General features: G+C 30.6%; 1 protein-coding gene across 2 annotated transcripts in view; it reads right to left on the reverse strand.

Moving 5' to 3' along the window:
* Positions 1-13,228, reverse strand: part of LOC142332174 (protein ECT2-like) — a 42,003-nt gene that overhangs the window by 4,330 nt on the left and 24,445 nt on the right. Inside the window, exons 8-10 of one of the 2 annotated variants that reach the window (XR_012758189.1) lie at positions 5,700-5,907; positions 4,321-4,481; positions 3,898-3,958 (exon numbers count right to left, since the gene is read on the reverse strand). Coding sequence is in view for 1 of the 2 variants with exons in the window: in XM_075378453.1 (XP_075234568.1) it covers positions 3,839-3,958; positions 4,321-4,481; positions 5,700-5,907 (489 nt within the window). In the remaining variant the exon portion in view is untranslated. Of the gene's footprint in view, positions 1-3,838; positions 3,959-4,320; positions 4,482-5,699; positions 5,908-13,228 lie in introns of both variants that reach the window. The other variant, XM_075378453.1, reaches the window with a different exon arrangement.

A 13,228-nucleotide genomic window follows, 5' to 3' on the forward strand; every position in this document is an offset into this window, starting at 1 on the left:
GTGTATTGTCAACATTCTTCTTTCCTGGGGTTAGTTATGTGGTGGTTTAGTATAAACTACACCACAAATTCTACATAAATTGAAACATACACAATTACACAGCAACATAACACCACCTTACACTGTTCTTCTTACACATACAGTTGGTGGTGTTATGACATCTTACAAAATCCAACTGTAACTCAAGGTGGAAACTGTGCCAATGGGTGGATGGTTCTACATAGTGAATGAGACTCACTATGGTCCTCTGGTGCCCAGAGGACTGAGTCCTCTGGGCACCAGGGTGAACCCAATTCCATAAAGCCATAACTCCAGTAACTCCAGTATGTGCACAATCAACTGGAGTGGTCTGTTATATCATCTGTACTCATGGGAACCATATGTCTGTCCCATTACCTCATGGGAACTGTATGTCTGTCCAATTAAATACTTCTCCAGTGGTTGCTAATGCACTTGGAAAAACCAATAAAACTGAAGGTTTGAAAAGACTTTGACCAATGTTGTCAGCCAAAGATGTGTTGAGTGATCTAGAAACAAGTAACGTAATAAAAACAAGCAATGTAACAGAGTGCTAAGTTATCTAATGTAAGATTTCTTAATAAAATGTAAGTTTCTTCTGTAAGGTTTCTCTTAAATAAACTTTTAAATAAACTTTTTAAATACACATGAGCTTGCAACTCATGATTCTCCCATTTTAATAAACAAATACGTAGTAACAATTTCTGGCTCACCTAAATCAATTAAAAAGCTTAGGAGTGACCACTGTTGATTGAGGTGAACAACGATGCACAGAGTCAGAAACTCGTATACCTTAGATACATAGGAAACAATGAAGTAATGACTGAGTAACAATAGTGGAACCACATAATACACTAAATTCCAGAAAGGGAGTAATTTTTTACCATGACTTGTCTGGCATCATGAAGAAGAATGCAGATTCACTTAACCTAACCTTTTCTGCTCCAACTGTTCTCGAGAGAATAAGAGCTCTGTCTGTGTGCAACTATACATACCAAGACGCTGCTCCTTTCAGTGTCAGGGTTTTGGTCACAACAAAAATTGGTTGCATCAAGGAGCAAGTTTTTGAACGTAACATTTGAATGTTTGTGGTCTACTCCTCGCAGTGAGGATATTGAAATCCTAATAAAGGAAGAGAATCTTTTAATACTGTGTCTGCAGGAGACTCACCTCCATCCCACAAATACGTCTGCAAAAGATGCGGCTATCAAACTGAGGGAAAATGGCGCCAATATCTACACGGATTTGTTGCAAGCGGAATATGGGAGAGTATTACAATTTTCATTAGGAGACCTTCACCTTCACATACTGTGCACTTTCTCTTTAGCCTCCAGAACCACCGTAATGTATTACAGAATGAGGGTAAGGTATTACTGTATGAATGTAAATGAAGTATAGTCTGATACAGTCTCAGGTCAACCATTCCTGAGATGTGTGATTAATTGAAACCCAACCACCAAAGAAAACGATCTCTTACCACGATCTCTTATTCAAATCTGCATGAAATTAACCGTCATTACTAGGATTTGAACCTTAGAACTCTTGACTTTGAAATCAGTTGATTTGCGATAATGAGTTCACCATGAGACCAACCCAGTGAATTTGTTCTCTGCTCCTAAAGGAAATCGTAATAACCGCCCATATTCTGATAGCGACAAACATCCCTCTCAGTAAAGGTATTGGCGCCAATTAAAATGAATATGTGCATATTCAGATATCAATGAGGATTCCCAAATTCCTTTTCAATGCACATCATGGGGCTCATCATCATGTTCTTCCCATGGCACTATAATTGTAGTTGATCAACTGAGGCAGAATTCATCAGGTACATTTTCATGCATCAATCTATCCTTGTGTTCAGCAACCTTACTCCCACATCTTAACTTGTGCTCAAAAACTTCTTTGGAAGTAATCATAGACTGGTTGTCATCTCGGTCGATAATAGTGTAGTGTTGCCTCGGAATCAGCTATGCAGATGGGTGGCTGGGAAAGCAGACTGAATCAGGTACAAAATTCATTTAGCCATGAATTTTAACGCGCTCCATTAACTTTCCAATTTTGCATACCTACTTAAGGGCAAGTGACTATATCCCTCTAGGAAAACCAAGGCAGCCTGCTGCTCCTTAGTGTAAAGAAGACTGTGGAGTGCATTAAGGGAACGTTGCACGGCTAAATTATGTCGATACCATTTCTCGGACAACTCCATCATTAGTTGTTTGGAGAAAAGTACAGGCAGTGTATGGATCAGGACAGTCACCATCGTCGATTGGACTGGAAAGCAACAGCACCCTCGATACCATGCCAATTGATGTAGCTAAATTGGCCAATCCGAGTGCTAAAATTGCTTTCCTTGTCCCTATACTTTCCCTCAAACCAAATTAGTCTTCTCCTAACACTTCTTCCACTCTCCTCCAATTCTTCTGTACAGAATCCTAGTTAAGATTTTTGATGCATAACTAGTTAAAAAAATCTTAACTAGGATTCTGTATTAATAGTAGAAGGAATATTAAAGAAAAACAAACCAACATACTTGGCATTTATGGACCTAGAAAAGGCATTCGATAATGTAGACTGAAATAAAATGTTCAGCATTTAAAAAAAATTAGGGTTCAAATACAGAGATAGAAGAGCAATTGCTAACATTTACAGGATTTATTAGTCGCTTTAATATTGGAGGGACAGGTAGAACGGAAAAATTGTGTAGGCAGGCAACACTAGTTAAGCTAATTGTTCTGTATTCTTCACATTTATCTGCTCCTGCTTTCAGAAAAAATATAAATTATAAACAATAAATTAACAAATCTAATATACTGAACTGATAATACAAACAAAACAGATTAAAAAAATTACTTAACTGTCTTGACTGCAGAAATAATAGCAATAGATTGATTTTAACAAAAAACATAAGGATAAAATTAAAAATAAATGAAAATTAGGTTTTATCTTACAAAGTTATTAATTATACTTTATATTTTCTAATAAAAGAAGAAAAAAATGGAAGCTTTTGAATTAATAAAGATATTTCTTTCTCCTAGAGCCATAACTGAAAAATTGCATTTATAATGTAATAATTTGTTCTTGAAGATTTTCTACATACTATAGTCTTGTGGACTATGTATCATGGCAAAAGTTTTGAAGAAATTATTTTTTTATATATTATTTACAATTTTTTTTTTTTAAATAAACAGATAAGGAACTTTTATACTGAAAACAAATTAATAAAATAAAAAAGTCAATAAAATGAAATTTATTATTAAATTATGTAAATTTCTTTTCCATCTCTGTATATAATAAGTAAACATAAATAATTGCATATTTTGATATTTTGTACAAATAAAAAGTATTTTTCAAAGGATGCAAAGATTTTTTCTAATATTGAATCCTTTCATAATGTTTTTTTTTATTTACTATTTAGAATATGTTAAGAATTTTTTTAAATTATTTAACAGTATTCTAATTCATAAATTAAATTTAAAAAAGGAGATGTATATACCAAAGCTAAGAAATGATGAAATGAAAAAAAAATCTTTAAAGAGGTTTATTATAACACAGGAACAAATTTTTTAACTCGAGCAAACTCTACTAATATAAATAAATGAGTCTTACAGTGTGCCAGAACATTCAAACTAATACATAATTTTTTTGCCTGAAATGAAGGACAACAGAAACGCTAGTATTGTACATGTCAACGACACTATGATATCAGCACATTACATCACACTTAACTGATTGAATAATGCTTTGACAACAGCACTGATACGCTGAAATAATGATTATTACAATAAAAGATTAAAACATTTTATTTACATTTTTTCATTACCTCAATAATATCAGAAAACAAGAAGAATAAAAGAAAATCTCCACTAGATGCCATCTTACCAGTCAATTCTTCACCAAAAAATTTAATAATCAAAGACCGATTTGATGAAATAAGGTTGGCCTGTAAAATAAATTTTTAATTTATAATCAAATTTTAACAATAAGAATACTATTAGTTTTCTTATGAATTATAAATTTAATCTGATGGATTCCGGTAAAAAAAACTGTATATATAATTTTTTAAAAAATCATTGAATTTATTACGTAAAATATACTGTTTTATTTACTGGTATTTTTTTCTAATTTTATTACTGATAAAACTAACTATAAATATTTCATTCTCTTTGATTTCTTTTTTTTGCAGTAATAGTGAACAATTCTACAGAGGTAACAAAATTCTACAAAGGATTTTACACTAATTCTCATACTCAGAAATTGTTTCTCAAACTTATTTATAAATTAAATTAACAAATAATTACTTACAGGGCAATTCATGATGGAATTATAAATTTCAAATAATGAACAAAGCTTTTCAGTTCGTGCTTTATCAGCATTCATAATTCCCAGTATGTCCTCCACTGTTTTTAAAGCGACCTGTATTTTTGACTGAGCAAGACTGTTTACAGGTAAAGTATGAAGCATATCTGAAAATATGATTACAATATGAGAATTTTCGCAAAATTTATTATTTTTTTTAATAAAAAAAAAAATTATAAATAATATATTTTTTCTACAAATTGAAGTATAATAATTTACCAATCATCCAAAAATCAAATTTTTTCTAAGTATGTTTAAAACCAAAATTAAAAATCGCTACTTTTTGCTGAACAGTATGGCAGAACATGATATAACACTAAAATTAATAACAACTATTAAACTCACTTCATGGAAATTCTTTTACCACAGGACCCTTCAGAGCTAATTAGCAGCTCCTTCTTCAATGGAGTTAACAGAGACACTTGTTACTGAGGTCCATCATAAAAACAATCATTATTAGACCTCCTTCATATGTAATTGAACAATATATTCGATTTAAATTATAATTGCTTGTTTTTTGTCAAATGTGTTCATAAGTTGTTCTTGTATAATCAGTTTTTGATTTTTATGTGTTACATGAAAAATTATCATATTTTATGTCTCTGTATATCTATTCTGTCTCTACGAGATGTATTCTGTTTTGTATGTTTCTTCAATCTAAGGATGAAAGTGAATTCTATCAATTCAATCTATTATTCAGAGCAATTACTCCAGTTTAATTAATATACTCTAAGTTGCTGAGATAGTATATATTTTGTTTTAAAGTGGTAAAATAATTTTCTTTTCCTTAAAATATTGTCAATTTTATATAATTATAAAGAAGTGAATGTATAACTAAAATACTCTCAAGAAATGCCAACTCCTACAAACCACATAATTTATATTCACCCAACAACCCAAAAGAATGCAATACCTGTTAGTAGTATGATTGGATAATAAAAGTGAAATGCTTGTTTGTAACCTCAAAGACTAAAAGGTAGATTGAGGAAGTTTATCCTGATTGTAAACTCCCTCAATCTATCCTGATGGGTAGATCTTTTAACTCGGCACCCACCTCTTCTTATCCTTCATCACATGCTTCCCATTACTGGTTCTATAGATATAGGCCTTGTACAAAAACCTTGTGACTTAAGTACTAACTGGGAAAAAATCAGGACTTCTAACATACTAAAAAAACCTGCTTAATAAAAAATCTGTCATGTTGAATATTATCATTAGGTAAAAATTTCATCTCATTATCATTTAATAATCTTATTATAGAAGGTGTAACCGAATCGTCTTCAAACAATTAATAAGAAAAAAACTAGCTGATCGATAAATCTAACCTTTCAGTATGATTAAAATATTTCCAAAACGTTGAACCGGTCTAATCAGTAATTCACTTAAATGTTGTCTACCAGATTCATGTTTAAGTTTCCATACATCAAGAAGCTTCCTGAATTCTGGTTTTGATTGAGAGCATGCTTGAAGCATTTTTTGAGATTCCCCAAAACCGTTACAGAAAGCTGGATATAGACACATTAACTCATCCTTCTGAAAAATTGAATAGAAAAATATAATTATCAGTTAAAATTAAATTGATAAATATACAGTGTACAGAAATTTGCAATAGTAATAAAAATTATACTCTGTGTGTGTGTGTGTGTGTGTGTGTATGCATATACACAGGAGAAATAAGCAAATATTGTAATATAAATTTAACAAGAAAAAATGTTCCATATTTGCTGGAAGATTCAAGGAAAACCATGAGAAGACATTAATTAGAAACACATAACAAATGAAATTATGTAAAAATAACATAAAATGAAGTCAATTGATAAGTAAATAAAAATTTGGAAGATTTTATTAAAGAATATTTAAGTACATATAAAAGAATGTTCAAAAGGTAATATCTGCTTTTGATTTACATCATTTATTTAAAATCAATGCAAAAAAATGAAATATACATGTCTTTTCATTTTTCTAAATAACTGATGTAATTGGATAAACATTTATGAAGTAAATGAGTTTATCGTAAATTTCTCTGAACTAGTTTCCATCCAACTCCCATAAGAATATTTTTACTGGATTTTTTTTTTACTTTGTTATTAATTTTTCTTCAAAATGCATTTCTCAGAAATGTTCTTTTAATTTTCTGACTACGCAGAAAAGGTCACACAGTTCCTCACCAATAAAATTAACTGTGATTTTCAGTATTATCACACTGATAAATAACTTTTTCACCAAAGTGCTCCTGTACATTTGTTTCTGAGTGTTCAACAAAGATTTCTTAGTTTCCTTATACAAACAAACATAGATAATAACTCCTGACTGAAAGCAAATGTTAAAAGTCAGCAAAGATTAACACTGTAAGAAATATCATTAAAAGTTATTGATGAAACACATTCAACTCATCAAAATAGACAATTGGTCATTACTGATAATTTTACCACCAAAATGCACATAACTGATGTTCATGATCATTCATGACTCATACTTTTCTAAGAATGTCTTATAGATTTCATGAGTTTTTATTTACTTTTTTGCTCTTAAAAAATAATTACAAGACAACATCTCTTCTTAGACATAAACTAAAATTATATTTATTTACTTTATTTATTTATTAAATCAAGTCATAAATACATATAAGATAACACATACATATTTATCCTGCAGAGATCCACATGGTTATCTGTACACAGCCTTATATACAAAAAAAAAATCACAAACAATACTAGTAACTTAAAAATGTAAAGAATTAGACTAGTACTCTTGTTTTAGTATGTTATCATTCTTGACTGAAAATTTGCAGTGATATCAGTGTAGTATTATTTGAGATGGGAGGAATAATATTTTCCCTCTACTATTTGAGTGAAAAGGCTCACGTAATTTTCATAGTAACATATTTGAACAGACATTACTTTTTAAACATACCTATATTTTTAAAATCAGAATTCAGGAAGCTGCTTGATATATGGAAACTTAAACATGAATGTGATAGGCAACATTCAAGTGAATTACTGATTAGACCGTTTCAATATCTTGGGATTTTTTTAATCACAAAGAAAGGTTTCTGAGAAAGCAGAAAATTTTACTTTAATTAATATTATTAGTTAGTCTCATCAATAGGGTAATATTATTGCAGTAAATGCAAATTTGTTAATTAATTTTAAATAAATAAGACATTTTTTATAGTTAGGTAACTGGTTAAAAACAGCAACAAAACAATAATAAGGTTCTTCCTTTCTCATGGGACAAATTTTTGCTGCACAATATGAAAGTAATTCTATTGTCTGATTTTATAAAAGTGAAAAACAATAATTTATTTTAAGAACAAATGAAGACAAGCTGAATGTGAAAAAATACCAAACCCTTGCTAGACAGCAAACTTAAGAACAGCTGACTTGGAAGCCAGCATGCACTGCAACCATCACACCAACCTTTTCCAAATATGGTTTATTAAGGAATAATCTTACAAAACCATATAAAAATTACCAGATTCAACACTTCTTTACGTTAAAAAATAATCTATTAATGCCCTTTGTATAACTTGTGATGCTCTTTTCATGATAAATGTTTACATTAGAATAAATGCAACTTGATCTTAAAACTGTAATAATCACAGCCCACCATTAACAAACTAACTTTTGCTAGTGTAAGTATGATGAAAGGTCTGAACCATGATCCAAGCAGTAAAAAATAAAAAAGTAGCCTTTAGATCGGGCATGTCCAACTTGCAGCCCTTAAGATTTTAGATACTAATGTTTATATATTAAAAAGTTCAACAAAAATTAAAACAGATTCTAAATAAATAATATTTAAAAAATCACTATTAATAAAAATAAATAAATAAAGCGCAATATAAAATATCTAACACAACAAAAAAACTGCTTTGTGAAATTTCTGTTAATTGGGCATTGCTATATACTTTATGTATGAAGAGCTTTCTCTCACTATGTATAGTGGCTCTACTAACATGTTTTTATTTCGGAGCAGTGGGGGAAATTATGAAAATGTAGAGGAATGGGGATCATGGGCAGTAGAAAACCAGAGAACTAGACTAAATAAAAATATACCGGCTATAATAAGAAAGACCCAGCAGGCTCCTTTGCCATGCAGGGGGGATATGTATCCCCCGTTATCCTTGCATTCTGTTCTGTTCCAAGAATGTTTAGTTGTGAGTAATGCTTAGTTAAATGTAATGCAAATTATTGAAACCATAGCGGAAATTGAAGAAGTATACAAATTACTGTAAATAAGTAAGCAAAGCATTATATAACATTTAATAAATATTGTAATATTTCTTTTTTTTTGGCTTTTAATACAGACACCTATTGTTATTATCATGTGGTCAAAGAAGAAAAGAAGAGATGAAGATAAGAACAGACGGTTTCATAAAGAATGGGAAGACTTATTTCTTTTTTGATTCAGTAAAAGATAAAATTGTATGCCTAATTTGTAATGATTCTATTTCAACTTTCCAATCGTGTAACATGAAGAGGCATTCTCATCAGAAGTATGATAAAATTTAACAGCTTAAAATTACTTGAAACTAGCCTGACTGCTCAACAAAATTATTCCAGAAATAAGCAACACAATCAAATGCAATTGTTCATGCCAGAATGCTAGTTTTTCACATCATTGGCAGAAAAATTAAACCCTTTTCAAATGGTAAGCATATCAAAGAAAAAATGTTTGACAGCTGCATTACAATTAAATCTTTCACACAAATCACTCTGTCTCATCAAACTGCGGCAGGCAGAATTAATGATATATCAACTGAAATTTCTGTAACACTTACGAAGTTACAGAAAATTTTGTGTGCTTTTCACTAGTTCTGGATAAAACAACAGACATTAAGAATACCACTCAACTTTCTATTTTTAATAGGGAAGTCAACAAACAAATAAATTTAACAGAAAAATCTCTCGATCTTGTAAGTTCAAAAGATACTACAATTAAAGGTGGAATTTGCCCAAAAAAACTTACAATTACAATTGACAGACCTCCAGTCAAGTACTGATTTGTAATACATGTTTGAATCAAGTACTAAACTCAAAATTACCAAAAACATAGCCAAGATAAGTCTCCTAATTTGAAACTAGTACTCTGTGTTACAGTTGCTATTGGAACCACATAACTTCACAAATTATTTTTTCTGAAATTGAAAATTGTGAAGTCCAAAAATCGCAACATAGTACATAAAAGATGAGAATCTGATAAATCAAGTTTGTCATGCCTCCTTAAATTACTCGTTGATAATAAAAAATTAGCAGATAAACAAATTTTGTATTAATTAATAATTACAATATAATGATTATGTAAGTATATAATGTTATCATTAACATTTAATTTTATAAATGATGTAACACATCACATTATTTAAAATAACAAACATATAATTTAAATATAGTTGCGTGTAAAAATATTTGAGTTGAAATTTTAACTCAACATTTTAGCTAACATTTTCCAAGGTTCCAACTATTATTATTATTATTATTGAATTTAAACTTACTTATTGTATAAATTTTGACTATAGCTCACTTCAGATTAGTATAATTTTATTGGCCTGGTAAAGATTTTCGGTTGGATGTAGCTGCTTTAGACATATACAAAAGTTATTGGCAGTAGTATTCAAAAGAAAAAGTAAGTGATTAACACACTGGACAGAAATGACAAACATCAAATCAAAATAGGTGTATAACATTCATCTTTTGAAAATTCCTAAGAAAATGATAAATTATATAAAAAAGATAAAACACTGAGAAAAAGTTTAATCAATATCAATACAAGATGCTAAACTATTTATCTTGTAATTATACTTATACTTATTACTTTTGTAATATTAAAACTTTATTGCACTTTATTATTTTTGATTCTATTAAAAAAATATTGAGACAGAGTTACAGTAAAAATGTGACAAAGTTGGAGCAACAGGACAGTTAAAATTATAGAAAATATCTTAATCTGGTAACTCAAAGATTGTAAAAGTATACTTATACTTTGTGTTTTTTTTTAATTATAACTGATAACAGAAACTGCTAGCTCTATATAATCATGAGTTATTAGATAAAATAATAAATTTAAGCTTACAACTTAGAGGTTTTAACAGCATTTGAGTTTTTAAAAAGGTTACTGCAAATCAAGAACGAAATACTCGTATATCAGCTGCCGCAGCTGATATATGGGAAGTTGCACTATGTAGGTTATTAGTAAATACTGTAGATTTTACAATTGATTTTCATATTTTATATAACTTACAACTGATTGATATAATGACAGTCTTCTTGACCCATTTCTCGAGTTTTATGAAAGTAAATTTTCTAAATGTACCTTTGCTGTAAAAATATACTGATAACATAATATTATGTTTTTAAGTTTTGTTTCCCATTTTATTTTTGTTTTGTCAGAATAAACAAATGGTTCATTATTTTAATTATATCCACGGTTATAAGAGCAATACACTGTTAGTCACACGGGCGTACGCAGAATTTTGTTAACGGGGGAGGTTATTAAAATTGTTTACAATTGACATCGGTATTTTTAATTTTGTGTGTTTATTATCATTATTAATAAATATACCATGTTACGATATACTTATTTTACAATGTATTAATATAACACATTCATAAATAACCTAATAAAATCTTCTATAACGTATTTTTTTCACAACCGTAGGCTACAATATTTTTTAACATCTTATTTCATTTTGTATAATAAAAACGCTTGTGCTAGTGCCACATGCCATTATTACACTTACGCTATTCAATAACAATATATTTTAGTCAACGGTTATTTGTACACGATAGGTAAGACACTTTACATAACATATAAAATCCATGGAAGCAATCAAATATAATGAAATAAATTTAATTAAACACATGTCAATATGGAACTCACCGAGGTTGAAGAATAATAATGAATCTACATTCTATGAAGGAATTAAAATAATCAATCAAATAAGTACTCTACTAAAGTTTCTATGTATGTAAGGGAGTGGTAATCCACTCAAACGTGTATTTCGAGTAAAATTACGCAAATGTTTTCACACGGCGTGATGTTGAGAAACATCGTTCATTTGTACATGTGGACACTGGGAGCGCAACTAGTAATTCTAGCAAGTGAATATATTCAGTATTATGTTGGGATTGACATGGTTATCTACGGCAGTTTTCGGTTGGTCTCCCTTTTCAAGACGTGCAATTTTTTTGTACCACAATTTTAATTAGTTATTCAGGTCATCCTGGCAACCGCTTCTTATGTCACTGAGGTAGAATTCTGTGAGCTAAGTGAAAGCTGATTCTTGAGACGGCAGGGGCAGAAGGTCTGAGTTCGTAGGTAAAATGCACTGAAAACCTTTCAATATTGCCTTGTGTTTCAAGAAACGCGAATCTGATTGGGACATGAAGGTATCCAGAAATGGAATAAAAGTAGAGACAGAGAAGTAAAGTTCTAGCGTCACTAATGATAAGGCCAAGTTTACACCTATTTTGCTCGCGCTTCCATGCTAGGGTTTTGAATGGATAACCCCAACCTATTCAAAATTTTAGAAGTACAAATGGAAATTTTTTTGAAAATTCTTTATCAATATTTTTGCGAATACATTTCATTTCTCTGTTAATATTTTCAGCAAGTCTGCAGGAATTTACACAACGGGAGACTTAAAGAAATCAGTCTGAATACAAAGCAGCAATATCACAAATTGACAGTCAGTCAATGCACATAAAAGTGAATTTGCCTCTAAGGACGAATCTTTGTCATTCCATTCTGATATATTTTGAAGGGCTGCAATAATGAGATCATACAATTCCACCACCGCGGCACAGAATTATACCTTTCCAACCAACGTGTTGCGCAAAGTTGAAAGAGTTTTTCACGGCGTGAAGTTGTAGTTTACATTTCACTTATTGACGATTTTAAAACATGTTGCTTTTTAAGGGTATTAAGAAATCTGTACAGACTCAATATTGTAGCCATAAAGTTTCTAATGGCAGTTACTTCACAAGCACTGGATACTGCTAAGTTGAGGCTGGGTGCTGAGCAGTGGACATGTAAAGCTGATGAAATTATTTCCTTTACATTTGCCTTGACACCATTTACTTTTACTGACATGGACATAGCTCTGTCATACCCTTGACCACGAATCTTATTTATGTTTACATTTAATGAATGCAACTTGTCTAATATCGCTGTTGCTATTCCTTTACTGGTCACATCATATAATGGTACGAATTGTAGAAAGTTTTTGTTCACAGTGAAAGTTTCTCTATCAACATAACGAACACACAGTGATAATTGTTCTAAGCCTGATATGTCTGACATCTCATCGGCAAGAATAGAGAAGCAACTGAAGGCATTAAGTTCTTTAATGAGATTTCAAATAATCAGGTCATTGCACATTTCAGTTACTTCATACTATATCCTAGGACTGGTGTACTGCGCATTTCCAACACTACACATCAACATATTTCTTAATACAGTATCAGTCTTAGTTCAAAAGAGAAGAAGTGTCTAAAATTAGCATCATTTTCTTCTGGTTTTGGGTCATCATGACCTCTATTCGTCCCGAATCCCTGTGGCCTCGCAGAGCGATACATTGTTTCCTTCAAAACAGAATACTCTTATTAACAGGAATAAGTTTTTTCTTTCTCTCTAGTTTCTTTTGAGTTGCTGCAGTATGTATTACCACATCCATAGACTTTTTCTTCTCACATGAAATTTCAGTCAAAGTACCGGCTACCTCCAAACTTTTTTTGTAATAAAGACACTCCTCATGTTATGAAAATCACTCGACGGCATCCTTCCAGTTGTCAAATTTCTCACTGCAAAGTTGACCTAAGGGTTGCTTGCCAGATCCAACACCATTGTGCACAAA

The sequence above is a fragment of the Lycorma delicatula genome, chromosome 11 (assembly GCF_047948215.1).
Source record: "Lycorma delicatula isolate Av1 chromosome 11, ASM4794821v1, whole genome shotgun sequence".
Taxonomy (NCBI): domain Eukaryota; kingdom Metazoa; phylum Arthropoda; class Insecta; order Hemiptera; family Fulgoridae; genus Lycorma; species Lycorma delicatula.